The sequence below is a fragment of the Pleurodeles waltl genome, chromosome 10, assembly GCF_031143425.1.
Source record: "Pleurodeles waltl isolate 20211129_DDA chromosome 10, aPleWal1.hap1.20221129, whole genome shotgun sequence".
Taxonomy (NCBI): domain Eukaryota; kingdom Metazoa; phylum Chordata; class Amphibia; order Caudata; family Salamandridae; genus Pleurodeles; species Pleurodeles waltl.
Window position 1 is genome coordinate 1,015,726,680 of NC_090449.1, and position 18,186 is coordinate 1,015,744,865.

General features: G+C 42.2%; 1 protein-coding gene across 1 annotated transcript in view; it reads left to right on the forward strand.

Moving 5' to 3' along the window:
- Nucleotides 1–18,186, forward strand: part of MRPL3 (mitochondrial ribosomal protein L3) — a 229,158-nt gene that overhangs the window by 125,095 nt on the left and 85,877 nt on the right. The window contains exon 7 of the mRNA XM_069211920.1: nucleotides 10,252–10,363. Coding sequence (XP_069068021.1) covers nucleotides 10,252–10,363 — 112 coding nt within the window. The remainder of the gene's footprint in view (nucleotides 1–10,251; nucleotides 10,364–18,186) is intronic.

Consider the following 18,186-nt stretch of genomic DNA (forward strand, 5'->3'; position numbering starts at 1 on the left):
GCTGTTCACCTTAATATTCTTTTGAAAGCTCCCTGGGAGGCTTCATACACAAGGAACACCCAAAAGCATGCTTTCACAAAATATATTGCAGACTGTTTAAACACGCCTATCTGTAAAGGGGTTCATACACAGTTAGACATAATTGGCCCACCTGTGCATTGTCCATCAAGTTGGGCACGTTGTTTCCCATTGGCTGAACCAGACACATCAGCTTGTATGATTGGCCCTTTATTCCTTGGTCAATGTTTTTAAATAGTCTGACTGGGGTTTCAGACACACGGTGGATCGGGTGCATTGCAACCAAGATGCAAGCTCTGGTCTTACAAATTTCAGAAAGCTAACTGTTTTGGGAGTTTGGGTGCAGCAGTAGGTAGGTCTTTTAACTTGACATATTGTCTGTGACTGATTCTTTGTAGTCCCTACAGTAGTGCATGGCTTGTTAAGTGTGTAATATCATTCTTCTATCCAGCTATCATGCGGCCGTATTCTTTTGAATATTTCATAGTAGTACATTGGGGCTTCACTCAAAGTAATAAGGCAGGTTCGTACTGTTGTAATAGGGACTCAGTATGTGTTTTGTGAGTTGTTCATCTAAAAAACAACTTGTAGACTGACTGAAGTTTCTCAGGCACCATGGTACAGAGTCTGTCTTGTAGTTGGACAGGTATTGGACTTTTGAACGTAGTTGGCTGCTTGTTCATTCCAGAGAGATTGCCGCTTTGACTGCTGTTTTAAAGTAATAGACTCTTCCATACAGTTCATCACTGGGGTATAGGAGGAGTTCATGACAAGTTTTTAAATAGAGGATCTTTATTTTAATAATCTGATTGAAGAGATCTTGGGGAAAATATTGACTGTAGAATGTTTTCTCTGCTCTAGGTGTATGTTGTTGAAAGGCCTATTGTGTACTATACCAATGTTTACAGTGGACTGTGGGTCATCCCATTACTTAACTCATTTGCTGCTTTCCTTCCTCTTCTTAAGTTTGCACCTCTCCTAAAACATTAATTCTTGATCATCCTTTTGAGAGGAAGACTTGCATTCTTCCACATTTTACATTCAAAGAACAACTATTTTTTGCTCCCCACATCCCACCTCACCCGTTCTCTATACCACTGCGCTTTTTCCTTTTTCCCTTTTTTCTTCAAACCCACAGCTCAACCAATGCTCCATACTGCCGGGCAGCGTTCCATTGGTTCCTCGGCTCCTCAGTGAACACTCGATGTTAATAGTGCCATTCCATATTCATGTTGAGGCTCTATTATAACCCTCTTCTGATCTGTGTATTGAATAATTGTTCACCCATTCAATTGATGTATTCTTTCAGTACAGTGTGTTCCCTCTGACATGAACTACACCATGGTCATCTTGGGCACATGATGCTAGTTGCCACACTGACCCACCAAATGGTGTGGCTGGTATGACCTTAACATGAAACTTTTTTTTTTTTAACATGACCATTTTTGCAAACATAATGATTCTTTTCCATTGATGTAGACATTGATATATTGGAACCCCATTAACAAATCCTACATATTTTAGCAGTGTTCAGTAGACATTGATTTAACCTTCTTGCATTTCATGTGCCTGTAATTTCTACTTTTAAAAAGATAGACTATTAATATTGCTATTTATTTCAGATTGACTTAGAAGGGTGTAGGCCATGCTAGGGATTCATGATAAATTCAGTAATAGGGTCTCATCTGCGTTCTAGTGGCCTTTCCTGATATTGTTACTATATTGATGAGGGTGGCCCAGAGTATCACCCTCACAATCCTAATTCAGATAGTCGGTGATCTTGCATAGTATATTATTAACAACCATCTCTTGCAATAACATGTTGGAAGTCTCAAACTAACACCTTACTCTTTTTACAGTTGAGTTAACAAGCAAGTACAGAAATGATTTCTCAAGCTAGTCCTTTGTTGTCTTAGCATATACTCTAGTATATACTCTTGGTCGTCTTTCTAGAATTCATACAGTCCTGTGCTGATGGGTTGTCTGTCTTTTATTGTTTTAGTAACCGACAATTATTTGTTTCTATTTATTTGATTTGTCAGTATGGCCAATATAATATTCATATTAATAATAATGTTCTGCGGTCAGCTTTTTTTTTCTGTTAATCAATTTGCTCAGCTTTGGCTTCATATCCTTGACAGAGTGGACAATTGTGCCCGTCTCCCAAGATGTCTGTGGTTGGTGGTTGGACAGGCTCATGTGAGTGGTCCTTTTATTACATGAATGACATCCCCTATCCTGGTCCTTTATTGACTGAATTTTAATGAGTTTCGGCTATCCGCCACCATTACTGGCAGTAGTGGTTTATTTAGATGGCAGAAGTTAGTCTGACTGATTCTATCTGGTAAAACAGCAAAATAACCACATCTTGTGGTTCTGTCAAAGACTTGACATAGTGGTTGAGAAGGGCACTTTTGCAGCACCTTACTGGTGTTACCTGGACCCAGCAATTGTTAGCTGTATTTAGCATGGATAGAACATGCTTAGGTGTCTTATTATCATGTTTGAGAAGAGGCAGAAGGTTGGGGGAATGTTCTACTCTTGAATGCTCTGATCTTTTTAATCTTTTGAGGTTTTTTTTTGTTTTCTTTTTTTTGTTGCTGTATTGTCTTTCTGAATTACCTAATGTAGTGTAAATTATTAGTCGATCCCTGGCTGTGATTTTAGTACTGTGTGTTTACACAATATCCTGAGTAACATAAATGTAGATGGAAGGTCCAAGTAGGAAAAAGCCAACTGTCTCAAGGGATGTTTAGATGATTAATGAGACTTTTGAGGCGGGTAGAGTGCCTCTGCATGCAAGTTATCCCTTCACATGTACCTGTGTATAGACTGCCAACACCATTCTCGGAAGCTAACAGTGGATATTCCCTTCACTGCTTTGCATGGGTGCCCACCGACCGCAATGCATATAACTATAATCTTTGCCAGGAACAGAATATAAACAATTTATGGTATTTCGCTTATTAGTTACTGGTACTGTGATAATTTATTTTTACAGGAACACTTTTAAACCACCTTTATCACTGTTTTGCAAAACATCATGCTTCATAATAAGGGGCTTCACTGCAACGTTCATAGAATCTATGATTCACAGTATTCATCTGTGTATACATGGCAGAGGAAATATTTCCTCTCTTGAGGTGACTGTGTTACCCTATGCTACAATACAAATGGCATCACAGGCCATTTTGTCTCTGCACCTCTCAGTACGTCGCTGAGTGGGTCGGTATTTAGGATAATAAGTACATTGATTTAAGGCAGCCCAAATAAATTAAGTGAGTTGAAACATCACTTTGCATATTCATGTTTAATGTTGCTTTGTAGTTTAGCCTGGAAAAAACATTGAGGCTAGTTTTCATATTATGAAGGATACATCATTTCTGACGGATTTCCTAGGTGCTGCGTAGCAAAGGCCATGGTAATCCTGCTTCGATCATGCTTACAGTGATTCTGGAGTATCTATGACGTGTGATCGAAACATCATAATAAATGCGTGTCACCATATCTTGAGCTGACTCCTACATTATTCACACTATGCCCTAAGAATGCTCTTGAGTGTATTGTTGGCCTGAATGAAACCGGTTGTATAAATACTTATTAATCAGTCAGAAAGAATGAGGAGTCTCAAAAACCACCATCCACTGAGACCAGAGCACCAACAGCAAATTTCCATCTGCTTCTACCAGTAAGAGCAGTTTAGGATGAGTTTTGTCCGGTGATCTTGTATGCTTTTCTGCTTACATTTATGTTGAGCTCCTGTTAGGTGCATCCCTTTTGATTGACTACTTCAGTAACATTGCTCTTTGTGGTATGTTATGAATATTTGTAAAGCTCACTATCACCCATGAGTGTGTCTTGGCACAGGACAGGTGTGAGAGCCCAGCCATGCCCATGGTAGGGTGGTTAATTGAAAAGCCAGGTCACCAGTTTCTTGCAGAATTGAAGAAGAGTGCAGGAGGCTCTGGTGTGGAGTGGTTGCCCTAAGTAACTGTCCTGTGAGGGTTGCACAGATACTTATTGGCCATATCTTAATATTTTCCATTTGGGGGGGAAAAAACATTTGACTTGTGAACCGAATGAGTCAATATCTTTTAATTTTCATTTAATTTCTGCAGAGGTTCTTCAGAAGTATTAGAAATCGCTTTACTGTGTAGCTGAGTGTTAAATAAATCACAGAAAACGATTCATCTTTCACTGCTGCTGACATTCAGTGCCCTCTGGACAGTGTGTTCACATTAAATGTCACCCGCCTTAATACACGAGACCAAAGATAAGGCCGATATGAGCGACTTCCCTTTTCAGGAATATTTTTTTAATATTGTTTTAATAGAAAGAAATTACTGTAAAGCGTCCACACTAATTAATTAGTTGGGTATCTGAAGACGACCAGCATGAAAGTCATACATATTTTAATATGCTTGATAAGGAGCTTTAAAATTGCCATCAAAGCTAAATTTGAGCCCTGTACTTTGCATTTTGCCCAAAAATTGAGTTTCCCACCATATTGTTCATATAGGCTTAGTGCAAGTTTTACTATTGAAAACATTGTTTCTATTGAAGTAGCTATCAAATTGCAACACATTTTTGCAAGGTACTTTTGTTATGTACTCTTTAAAAATGTCCTTGACAAACATGCTGCTCGTATGTATGTAAGGCCCAATTCACAAAGTAATTTTACGAACCAAAATAGAACTTAATTTAGGCATGCATCTGAATCTCTTTGTAGGGGGCAACAAAATCCCATTCCTGATCACAATTGATGTGAATGATGGGATTAAGACCAATTAAAAAGAATTTACTCACACAGAATTTGTACAATTCCTGCAACTGTAGCTCCAGAGGCGGCTTTGTGGGTATTCAGTATATTTGTATGTACTCTCACCACGGAAATCTTTCCAAATTTTACATTAAGGGGCAGCAAGTAGAGAACAGCCCCAAGCTTAATGAAGATCTAAGAAAATGAGTCTACACAAAGGTAAAGCTATTATCCATGTGGGGAAAATGTTTACTAATGCAAAGCAAATTTAACATTGCATTTTCACACGCAGAAATTTTCATGTATTAAATTTGCAAGTGAACAAAATGGTTACCCATTTGAGTACTACAAGGAATTAGCAATTGTCTAAAATTCTGAGGCATAGTCTAGAAATTTTCATGCAATGCCTATGATGTCAGAAATTAGCTTCAAACGTAGAAGTACCCCTGTTGGAGAAAACTTATGACTTTTTCCTTGGAGGTTTTTAAACTGGGCCAATAGCTACTTTCTCGTTAGGAGACTACTTTATTTTGAATTAGGACCGGGTGCATGCTTAGTGTTTGTATTTGTAGTTGACAAACAGGGCAAATTGCATGTGGTTTAATTACATAGGTGGTGTTGCCTTTTGTGGTGGACAGTTAATTAACAAAGTCTAGTGCTGACATGGCTAGGGGAAGATATAAGGAGGCTAAATTAGCAGACAATTTAATGCATTTAAATTGAAAGGATATATGCATTTTCATTCATTACATTCATAACACAACTAAGCTAGTTATGAAAATAGATTCTCAAGAATGCTAGAGGTAGCATAAAATGACCTCCTGCACTTTTTAATCATGATGCCCTCACACTTTTAGCCACTCAACAGCCTCCTTTTTGCAGATAAGTGGCTAGGTTAGGAGCAGGAAGTGATAACTACCACCAGATTTTGCCCCTTCTAATGTTGTCATGGCCCTCTAGTCCAGCGGTAGTGAGGATCGTGCCAAGGGTACAATAAAACAAGCAAAAGGTAGCAGTTTCAAAACTTGCCTGCCCTGTTATGTTGCATTATATTGATTTGTATTCCGCACTATTCTCCCGAAGGGGGTATCCAGGCTGTGTAGTTTTGTGGTCGCTGAGGTGCTTATACGAAGAGCCAAGTCTTCAGCTTCTCGCGGATCTCAAGAAGTGAGGAAGAGGTCACATTTGTAGAGGGAGGTCATTCTATGACTTGGGTGCGATGTAGGAGAATGAGTGACCTTCAGTTCGTATTTTGCGGATGCAGGGAATGTGTGTGCAAGTCAGAGTGAAGCAGAGCATAGTTATATGGTAGGTTGGTGAAAGTGTATGGGGCAGTTCAGGTATTCTGGTCTTGTCTTGTGGAGAGTTTTGTATTTGTGCTTAAAGTATGAATTGGCTGCACCTGTGACTGGGGAGCCAGTGAAGCTTTCTGCGGTGCAGTGTGATGTGGGTGCGGTCTGATATAGGTGCAGCTTGGGAGGTCAAGTTTGAGTCATGCAATGGTGCTCGACAGTCTGTGTATAAGTTGTTTGGAGATTCAGATGTAGAGAGTGTTGCCGTAGTGCATCCTGTTGCTGAAGAGTGCTTGCTTAAGGGTCCATCTTGTATTCTGAGCAACCATTTGAAGTTTTTGCTGCATGCGTGGGATGTGGAAGGAGGAGGTACACGTGACTTGAGCCGTCATGATGAGCTTGTTGTCTAGGATGATCCCTATATTTATTGCGTGGTCTGTGGTTTTGGCTGTTAGTCCTAGCCCGACTGCCACCAGGTGGAGTCCCATGGGGAGGGCTTTCCAGTATTTCCATCTTGTCAGAATTGAGCTGCAGGCAATTGGTTTGCATCCATTCTGCTACCATGGTCATGCAGTTGGTGAAGTGGGTTTTGGGAGTGGTTGTTTCCTCTGTGAGGGGGAGGGTGAGTTGGGTGTCGTTGGATATGGTGGTGATGTCTTGTGATCGGATGATGTTGGCGAGCGGTGTCATGTATATGTTGAAAAATGTGGGACTGAGGGATGATCCCTGTTGGACACAGCATAACAATTTCTTGGTCTTGGATGTGAAGGGTAGCACACTGACCATTTGGGTTCTTCCTTTGAGAACAGAACAGATCTGTTTCAGAGCGGATCCTTGTATGCCCGTCTCTTGGAGTCTTCTGATAAGAGTTTTATGTGAGACAGTGTGGAATGCCACAGAGAGGTCAAGCAGGAAGAGGGCCGCTGTTTCTCCTCGGTCCAGAATGATTTGAGTGTCTTTGGAGGCCGCAAAGAATGCTGTTTTGGTGCTGTGGCTCTTTCTGAATCCTGATTGAGTCATCTCTAAAAGATGGGTAAGTTTGAGGTGGGTTGTGAGTTACTTATTGATGGCCTTCTCAATCACTTTGCCCTGATAGGGAAGCAGTGAGATGGATCGGAAATTGCTTAGTTGAGTTAGGTTGGCTGTGGGCTTCTTGAGGAGAGCATTGGTTTCTGAAAGTTTCCATTTATCTGTGAAATTAACAAGACGTGATGAGGGTGTTGCTGATGCGAGTCAGGGTGGTGCTGATTGATGATGTTCACAGGTTATAGATGTGGTGTAGGCATGGGTTTTTGGGAGTGGCCCTGGGTGGATGGTCCACAAGATTGCTGCTGTGTCGTTTCTGGTGAGCATTGTCCATTCGGTAAGCTGGCCCTCTTAATAGGTGGTGAGTAGGTTAGCAACAAGTTCTCTCGGGTTGGGTTGGTATGCGAAGCTGCTGTAGATGTTTGCAATTTTGCTTTGGAAGAAGTTGGAAACATTGTCGCAGAGTTGCTGGGAGACAGCAATGTTGGTGACGGTGGCCGAGGGCGAAGTGAAGTCCTTAACGATTTAGAAGATCTCCTTGCAGCTGTCAGGGCTTCCTTCGATTCGGTCCACTAGAGCTTTTTTCTTGATATCTCTTAATTGCTAGTGATAGTGACTGAGTGCAGCCTTGTAGTTAGTTTTGTCGGTGATGTCATGGCTTAGCTCTTCATACTAGCTGTTTACAGTGTAGCTTGGTGTCAAAGGTCTTCTGTGTACCAGCTCGCCTTCTTGTGTGATCTATTATGCTTATTGAGTTGGATGTACTCGTTGTGAAAGGACAGCATGCCATAATTCATAGTGAAGTCAGCCAGTGGCTGAAGTGGGCCCCTTGATGGATGCTTGAGGGAGTTGGGAAAAATGTGAATAATACCGCCACAGACAAACGGATGCAGTGTGGCTGAAAACCCATATGAGTAACTAGGTCATACACATAATTATTGAAAAAAGGAAAGGAGGCAACAAAGAAGTGAAGAAGGGGAAAAAAAGCAAAAAAGGGAGGAAGGAAAGGAAGGAAATAAAGTTTGAGTTAGGGTGGAAAGAAATACTGATTTAGGATGGAAAGAAAGAATTTAAGAAAAATTTAGGATAAAAAAACTAACATTTAGGACAGAAAGAATTATTTAGGATAGAAAGCTTGATTTAGCATGGAAACCGAGAAAGAAAGATTGATTTTGCATGGAGTGAAAGCAAGATTGATTTAGATGGGATAGAAAGTGATTTAGGATGGAATGAAAGGTCAATTGTTTTAGGATGGAAAGAAAGAGCATGTGATTGAATATGGAAAGAAAGCAAAATTTAGAATGGAAAGAGACAAAATTACGATGGAAAGAAAGGGAAAGAAAAAGAATGGAAAGAAAAAAAATGGAAGGAAAATCGCAAGAGAGCAGGAAAGCCAGAAAGAAGGAAAAAACAAAGAAAGAAGGAAAGAAACGAAGAAGGAAATAATTTACAGTATTACAAGTGCTGCAAATCAAACAATGGCTGAGTTTCGTTCTGAACAAAGTTTATTTAAGAAACCATAGGTAAAACGTAGTCCAGAATAAACGTGTTCTGAAGAATTGTCTGCTTCTGAATTCACCAGTATAGTATTGAAGCTTTTGGTTTGTGTGTACCGCAAGCATAGTTACAGAAACTAACTTAATTCAGAACAGTTTCAAATGGATGCAGTCTGTTATGCTGTAAAATAGGGTAATTCACTAGGAATTTACAATAGCATTGGAAGGAGACGGGAACGCTGGAATATGGCCTGTGCTCTTCTAGTAGGAAGCATCCTGCTTTCACCTCAGACTCTAAACATAAGGGCAACACTCAAGTAGTTATAGTGTAAAAACAAAAACATTGGAACTGAAGGGAACTACCTTGTGTGCGGATGTGCTAATTGTGAAAGAGCAAAATGCAGTCACTCGACGTGAAGGTAACAAGCTGCTCAAGTAGGTTGACCCATTGCCCTGTGCTGTATGATGTAGTGAACCGAAGTAACATGTGAATGACACAACAGACCAATAGATGAAGAGAAGGTGGCTGAAAGCTCTTTTAAATAAGAATATTAAGTATACAATTTGAGTAAAATCAAAAGGTCTTGGCTAACGCCAGACCTAAATATGCACATCTCTGAAGATTGGTATTGCTTTTAAAATCTCGTTAGAATTGAAGTTTTGTGTTAAAATAAATAAAAAAATGTATATGTGCCAATTATCAACAGTTTTCCCATTCCGTCACTGAATATCTTATTATAGGTCATGTGTTGAAAGACATATTTACGTTTAGGTAAGATAACCAAGTACATGTCAGACTTGCCACCTTTCCTTCCTGCTGCAGCATCATATTTTACAGGAGCTCGGGCAGTAAATTATAAAACATACTTTGATTTATATATTTTCAGTTTAAGGTGAATTTTGGGTTCAGGACAGGGATGTACAATATAAAACACCTTCATAATTAATACTGGAGCAATTGAATAAAACAAATCTGAAAAAAAAAATCTGTGTGATTAGGAAAATTAAATAGTAATCTAAGTATAATGGTTGTGTTCAGAATTATACTATAATTAAGAGTTTGTATTTATTAAAATATAAATGAACAATATTCCAGTTAAGAAAAAGCAACATATTACAATAAGGAAAAGTCAGGTTATATGTATAGTTGGTGTCATTGCGGTGGGGGTAGTGGTAAAAATAAATATTAGAAAGTTATCGGGTCATTGCTGTCATTGAAAACCCCTGTTCTGACACAGTAGTATTTAGAATGTACTTAGCTTGTGACTTGCTTTCCAGGATTCAATCCTAATTTTTGACTTTTTGATTGGATTTTCACTTTTCTCTTGATTGGTATGCGTCAGTGAGTCCCCAGCATGCTCACTGCAGCTAGGAGAACTTGAATGTCACCCTCATGCTCTGGTGTCACGTGAGTGGTACGGATGGATAGTCTTCTTACAGTTTGAATTTTACCTGATTGTATAACATGGATTCAGAGAACATACTCGGGATGTCACCCTACTTCAGACAGTATTGCCTTAAAAAATGTGGTCAAAAATGTGTATTCTTAATGACGGGGCTCAACAGAAAAATGCATACATTCAGTAGAAAAGTATTATACATTTGCACAGACCATGGTTTGCACTTTGCCAATTAAATTTATGTTGTACTTGTTTTCCAGGATTGGCAAAGGTTTCCAAGGAGTCATGAAAAGATGGGGATTCAAAGGGCAGCCTGCTACTCATGGGCAAACAAAAACACACAGAAGGCCAGGAGCTATATCGGCAGGAGGGGTAAGTGTTGCAAAACCGTTTAACTAGTTTTTACTACGGATGACTCGTATTGTCTCTGCAGGTCTCAATCTTGGGATGGATGCAGTGATATGGGCTTTTTTCTTTCAAAGAAGCCTCCTTGCTCCAAGTTTAGGGCTTACTTACGGAGACCTCCTCTTCCTCTGGATGTTCATCCTGATCAAGGGGACAGGTTTTGTGTCAACTGATTGGTCCTCTAAACTCCTCGACCTCAATATAATCTTCATAACCGTGGCCTACTCTGTTGGACGTCTGTGCCTGGCTCATTCTGATTCCATGTTTTGCTTTGCCGGCTCCTCACCCAGAATTTCCAGCACTTGATGTTGACCCCTCGGAGTTGGGACATTTCACCCAGTATCTATGAACTGTGCTCTGCCCTGCTCCATCTCCCTCTGGTGCATCGTGGGTTTTTAAGGTTCACAATGAGGTGACTCATTTTCATCGCCCAGTCCCAGACAACCCAACATTTTTGTCCACCTGTCTAGCTGTAGAGCCGTGGGTCTGCAGGCTAACTGGTTTAAATGTGTCAGCACCGGCTCCTTGATACCTTCCTTAGTTGACTGGAAGTTTTTGTAGACTGAATTGATGGGGAAAAACGTTTTCCTCAAAGAGGCTGGCTTTGTTCCTGTACAAAGATGTGTATGCTGGTGCATTACTACCACTCTCTATGGGAGATTAAACGGCTAGTGGTTTCCTTTTTACCAGCTCATGTGAAACAGTAGTTCATTGAAATGGTTCAGGATGTGTTTGGAATCGCTGGCCAACCTCTTTTGTCGGGGCTTGATTACGGCAAGTCTGGAGCCAGACCTTTGTGAAGCACAGTGATCCTGTTAAAAAAATAAATAAAAAAATATTGTGTCTGCGTCTAGTTGGCATGACTCAGTGACGGTGGTTAAAAACAATGTTCAAACCTTGAAATGGCACCATGTCAGAATATAGCCCAGATGGAGATGTAGGAAGCCTCATATAATGTGTTTCCCTTAAAGTGATTGCTGAAGCTTTATGGAGCATGAAATCATAAACTGAAGATGGCGGCCGCACTAGTAGGCACCCAAGGTTATTGGACTAGCCTATTGTCATTCAGCACAAGCCTTCTGAATTTCCTTTACATGTGCGCTGGTCCTAATCCGCACACTTCATCTATCTTTTCAAGTCAGGTAGTAGTGTCTTCTGTGTGCAACTCTGCAGAAATAAATCACCTAGTTATTCCTGTTGTTTGGGGACTGACCTGCAGTGTCATAGGATGTGCCCACCAGGGTTTATTTCCCATTTTGTAGCTTGTGTATTTATTTTCTGTTATTAAGAAAGAAAACTTGGAGTCCTTCAGGAAAACAAAAAAAGTGAGGAAAGCCATTTCTTGGAAGCAGAAGGAAGACAGTACGGTTTAATATGTAATGGTTACAAGGAAACAAAGAAATACAATCTGTTAGAGAAAAAAAACGAATCTCTAATTTAATCTTTTGCAATACTGATGAACTGTTAGGAGATTGCAAGTATTTATAAACCTGTTCTGAAACATAGCATTAACAGTGTAAAGTACTTAACCAGGGAGAAGCTAGTCCTCTGAGAAAATGATGAAGGTTAAACGTTTGATGCTTAAATAGTGAGAACACCAAGCAGTTTGTGTTTATTGTTGTGTTCACTTGTAGATGCATATCCAACCTACCAGCTGAGGTCCCTTTTGGTCGTTCCAATGAAGAATTCCTTGGAGTTCGAGGAAAGTAGAAAACTGAGAAAAGTGAGAGTAGAGATAAGCCATCCTCTTCCCAGACATCTAATATTTACACTAAAGTGATTCATGCCTTATGCCCATACTTCCAATCGCCCCCTCCAGGCAGACTTTATTGGGATCCTCATAAGACTCAGGTTTTTTTCACTGAGTGTTTATTACACTTTTTGTGTATAACCATTGTTTTCACAGATAACAATTCAAAGTGGCATTTGAAATTGTCTTATCTGAGCAGTGATGCTGCAGTGTGGCCCATACCATGAAATGATCCTGTGTTATATGGTATTGAGAATTTTAAAATAGAATTTCTCTGGATTTTTCACCTGAGATCTGATTCACAAGCTACAAATAACAAACTGTTGATTTAAAGCAACAAGGATTTAATCTCCTGCCTGGCCCAGTTTAACAAATGGATTATAGAAACCGGACGGCCTGAAGCCAGGCGAGCAGCATTCACGGTCATGATCTTCGAGAACAGTTGAAAGAGGCCCTGGCTTAAATTCCAAACGGATTAATGGCAGCATCCAATTTGATAGATTTGGTGTTACGCATTGATCGGAACCTGAATGAACGCAGGATGAAAAAAAAAAAGAAAATTCCATTCTCTACCTCCCTGTTTCGATAGTCAGATTAGAAAAGTTACCTCATCACAGACTGTACGATTGCACCATTGATTTGGTACCTGGAGCGACTCTAACTTGCAGCAGAATCTATGTGCTGAATAAACACGAAGGCCAATATCTAAAAAAAAAAAATCTAGGCCAATACCTAGCCATTTGATTCCTCTGTCCATCCCAATTACCATTTTCTTCGCCCTTATTCTTCAGCCTTAAAAAAGAAAGGAGATCTTAGAAGCTGTATCGATTACAGAGCATTGAACCAAGTGACCATAAAGAAGTGGGATCCATTATCATCAATCTTTGTGCATCTGGATCAGATCAAGGAGGTAGAGATATACTCAAAATTCAGTATTCGTGAAGCCGTTCCTTTAATATGTGTGGCAGGAGGGGACAAATGGAAAACTGCATTCCCTACCAGAGATAATGCCTTGCTGTTTGTGCAGTGCTCGTGCTGCATTTTAGCACTATTAAACATGTACTGAGAGAATTTCTGGATCCAATTTCTGTGGTTTATATGTATGATTTTCTGCAGTTTAGAAGAGAGCGTGCAAAATGTTGGAGCTATACTAAAATAATTGCAAAAAAACGATGCATGTCAAATTAGAAAAAAATTGCCTTTGACTTGAAAGACGTTGAAGTTCTTGGATTTGTCTTTTCTGCATGTGGAGTTTCTATGGATAGTGGCAACACTGAGATCATCTCAGTAAGCCTGTCTCCTGAGATAAGGAAATATAATTGGTCAAAAGAGTTGGAAGAGCTTTTGTTTTTAAAAGGCACATTCACCACAGTACCTGTTTAACTTCATCTCTCCCTGAAGAACCGTTTGATGCTGAAGCTGACATTTGAAATGTTGTCATGAGGGACACTCTTTCACAGCAACACGAGTACTGAGCAACTTCACTCTGTTGCATTTTGTTCCAGAAATTTGACTCCCACTAAAGTTTGCTATTCCATAGCTGACAAGGAACTACTAGCTGTGAGAAATGCATTTCACACAGACATTATATATTGGGAGCCTGGCATGTGGTAACCGTTTTCCCTTATCATAGAAACCTCAAGTTTCTGAAGTTAGCTCAAACCTTGACTCCCAGACAACTGAGGTGGTCTTTATATTTTACAGATTTTAATTTCATCAGAGCCTATAGACCAGGCTCCAAAAATGGGAAAACAGACACTCTTTCTAGAATAGACACTAACATTGAATCAAACAGATAGGAAAGAACTCCGGACATCCCCACAGAAAGATTTGCTGGTGTCACGCAGTACTCCAAGTTCAAAGAGAAGGTCAGTAGTCCGTTATTTGGCAGCATGAAAGAATGGGCAAAACAGGATCCAGAAAGAGATTTGAGAGAATATCTTCCTTTTTACAGGGAAGCCCTGTGCTTACCCACCAAGGAACTCCAAGAAATGGCCCTCCAGACTTGTCATGATGATCAGTTGACTGAACATAAAGGAGTAGTAATGACTACAGATTTAGTGAAGATACATTTTTCATGGCCAGCAATGAACCTGTAGATAAAGCAATACATAGACTTGTGAAAAATGCTTGAGATTAAGGTTAACAGGCAAGCACCTCAAGAGTAGCTCCAGCCCTTTCCTGCAGTACCTTTTTGGTGGCACACAGTAACTATGGACCTTAATATAGACTTATCTTCTAGTCAGGGCTGTAATATCATCTTGGTTATTAAGACACGATTATCAAAATGAGTCATTTTATTCCCCTAAAAATATTCTCAGAGCTCAGCAGTTAGCACAACTGTTCACTCAGCACATGGTATACAAGTAGTTGTAATTTCAGTTCATGGAAATCAATGTGTGTCTCATTTGTAGAAGGCATTCATGATAACACTAAGAATTGATTCTCGGTATTCCACCAGTTACCATCCTATCTGATGGACAACCAAGGAAAGCAATCAAGAGTTAGAATAATACTTATGGTTGTTCAATTAGAGTGGAAAGAGAATGGCCTGATCTAATCTGGACACAGGAATTTGCTCCCAACAATATAGTTCACACTCCTCCCCACCTAGGATTGGGGCAGAATGCCAGCTTGCTCATTTTTGAGTGGGGCACAGCCTGACTCGAGGGCTCCACCACCTTTTTTTTTTTCTTTTTTTTTGTTTTAGATAAAATAATTTTCCCTGGGATGAGTTTTGGAGTAAATACCCAATCTCCCTCCCTTGTGGAAGAAGGCAGAAAGACTACATTTTAAATGTTAATGGAGTGTGGGGGAGAGGCATTGGTCCAGGCCAGTGCCTGGCACTTACCAGTCCCATCCAAGCCTTAACCCTGGTGTTCCGCGGTGTTCCCTGGTTTTCTGCTGAGCTATCTAAAAAATCAGTGAGATTCTTTGGACCTCTGTGAGCAGCGGAATTCGGAACATTTTGCTGCTTGTGCCAAATTTTAGTGCCAGGAGCTTCTACTGTGCTGTAACTTAGTGCGAATGGCACCTCATGGCGCATCAGAGAGCACTACTCCTATCTGTTGCTCCTGTATATTTTCTACTCTAGCTGCAGCTTTCTCACCACAATAGGCAGCTTTGTCAACTCTAGCGGTAGTGGTCTGAAGCAACTGCCTGTGTTGAAAAATTTCACTGGGAGGTGGTCTAGCACTCAATTGCCCTCTCGCCCTCGCTATTGTAGCACTGGCAAGTCGCACAGGAGAAAAAACTCTGCTATGGCGCAGTTGGCAGAGTTTTTCCGGAACTTGAATGGAGTGGGAAAAACTCTGCGAACTCAGCTAGGGAATCCGAGTTTACAGCCCACCCTTACTCCTGACCGCTTGAAGTTTACTCACCACAGGAGCCCTAGGTATACTAATTGCTCTTCACTCTGCAGAAAGATGTTTCCTGTTTGGCAGTAGCACATTTACATATTGCATGTTGACAATTTGAATATTCACCCAAGTCAGGTTTCTTGATGTGTGTACATTTTAGTGAGTTTTTCTTATTATTTTCTTAATTTTAAAAATCTGAAAGCGACTTCTAGCTACAGATTCCTTACCTTTGAATTTCCTTGCGTCAACTTGGAATCCGGGATTTTTTGCTGAGCAGTACCCTGTGCACACCGCCGGATAGCGTTTTTCGAATCTGTGTGCGTCGTTTGGTTCCGCGTGGCGTCGTCCGCAACGCTGGAGCCATCTGTGATGTCACGGTCAGCTATAAAAGCACTACCTGGCATGCGTAAGTCAGTTATTTTCCTTCCGCACCGGTTAAACGCAGGTCCAGATTCAAGTTACCCTCTGCCTTTTATGGCAGGCCTTTTTCGAACTTTGTCGAGTCTTTTGTAGTCTGTGCAGGATGACATTGAGGAAGACTGGGTTCATGCGGTGTGGCGCCTGCCATCGCTCCATGTCGGTGACGAACCCCACATCAGGTATGTCTCTGGTGCCTCGACAGAGACCATGACTCCAAGTTGTGTTCCAACTGCCGGGCCATGGCTCTGAACACTTTGAGAGAGTGGTCTCTGAAGCTCATGGCAGCCCCGGCAGTCGACTTCGGTTGACACGACTCCTAGGAGGTCATGGTCCCGATCGAGGAGGAGGTCGTGGGACCGCTCCAGGAGCCCTATGTCCTCTTCTTCGCACTTGAGGCCCTCCAGGCACTCTGAAGAGGCACAAGAAGAAGAAGTCCAAGCAGACTTCGACTTCGCCATGCCCGTCGGCCGTCGAGGCGTCTCGGGAACATCGACGTTCCAGGCATGGTTCTGCAGAACCGATGCCAGAGCTGACTTCGAGCCTCCCCCCCTTTCCGGGAGCCTGAGCAACCCCAGCTCAACTCAGTTTTTCGACGCCATGCGCCTCGTATTTGAGCATGTTGCCCCGCTGGTGTGCGTTAGGGCCCATGGGGGCAGGTATGGGCCCCATCGGGTTCGACGATACCAGCTTCGGCCTCAATGCTGTTGGGTACTCCAGGATCCGTTACCGGATCAGGGACGATCCCGAGTTCACACAGTCGGCTGCCTCTGGTGTCACTCCCAGCGTTGAAGTTCCCTGCTCCGCGAGCACCCACCGGCGGAACGAGCCCCATCCTTATCCCAGATGAGCCGGAACAACATTGTATGATGCGATTCGGACTTTGATGGCGCCAACAGGGGCCAGATCAGTACCTGAGGCTTTTTCAGAACATCCAGGTACTGGTGGGGTGGGAGGGAATGGGTCCTATGACCCTTTAGAGTATGGATTGGAGCATATCGACTGGTATGAGGAACTAGGGGAAGCCAGTGGACTGGATACTTCTCCAGATACTGGCATGCTCTCACCTCCTACTGTGGCTACAGAGGGGGGAGGTTCGTAGGGCAGCTGAGGTCTTGGACTTAGATCTACCTACGGTGCCAGTCAGGACTAACCTCCTGGCTGAGGTGCTTCAGCCGGAGGTTTCCACATCAGAGCCGATGTTTCCCTTCAATGAAGCCCTCACTGATGTCCTGTTGGGGACGTGGTCCAAATCCAGCACAGGGGATCCTGTTAATAGGACTGTCAGCCGCCGGAATAGACCAGCTCCAAACGATCCTAGTTTCCTCACACAACACCCCACTCCACCCCGGAGAGTCTGGTAGTCTAGCCTCCACTTCCCATGGTGCCTTCCCTTTCGCTCCCCTGGAAAGGGAATCCAAGAGGCTGGATCAGCTTGGAAAGAAAATGTTTTCTTCCTCTAGCCTGGCATTGAGGTCCGTAAACATCTCATGCCTATTGGGCAGTTTTTCCCATACATTGTGGGATACAGTGGCAGACGTGCTGCCCCAGGTCCCAGAGGGCATGCAGGACACTCTCACACAAGCTGTAAAAGATGGGAGAGATGCAGCCAAGTTTACGATACGGTATGGTTTGGACACGATCGACTCGCTGGGCAGGGCTATTTCAGCGACAGTGGCCCTTCGATGCCACGCCTGGCTCCGTACATCCGGCTTTTTGGGGGCTATCCAGGAAAACCTTATGAACATGCCCTTCGATGGCTTGCACCTATTTGGAGAAAAGGCAGAGTCTGCACTTGAGTGGTTCAAGGACTCTCGAACTACAGCCAGTTCCTTGGGGCTCTTGGCGGATGCTCGCCAGCAGTCCCCCTTTCAAGGTTTCAGAAGGGGTGTGGTACGCCTCCCACAAGTCATCCACCGTCCTCCATCATCTCAGCATCCAGTGCGAGGATGAGGTCATAGTACCTTCAGACCCAGAGGGTCTAGCTAGAGGTCAGCCACCACCCAGCCCCCTCCTCACAGCGCCCAAGTCCTCCTGGTATGATTCTGCAAGACCACTTGCGGCCAGTTGGAGGGAGGATTCTATTTCATCTCCCTCACTGGCGGTCCATAACATTGGACAAATGGATCTTGCAGATCATACAGAAAGGCTATGCCCTTCCCTTCGAGTCCTTCCCTCCCTCTATGCCTCCATTAAAGAACGGCTGACAGAGGATCATTTAGTCTTGCTTTGCAAGGAAGTTACGGCTCTCTTGGTCCAGGGAG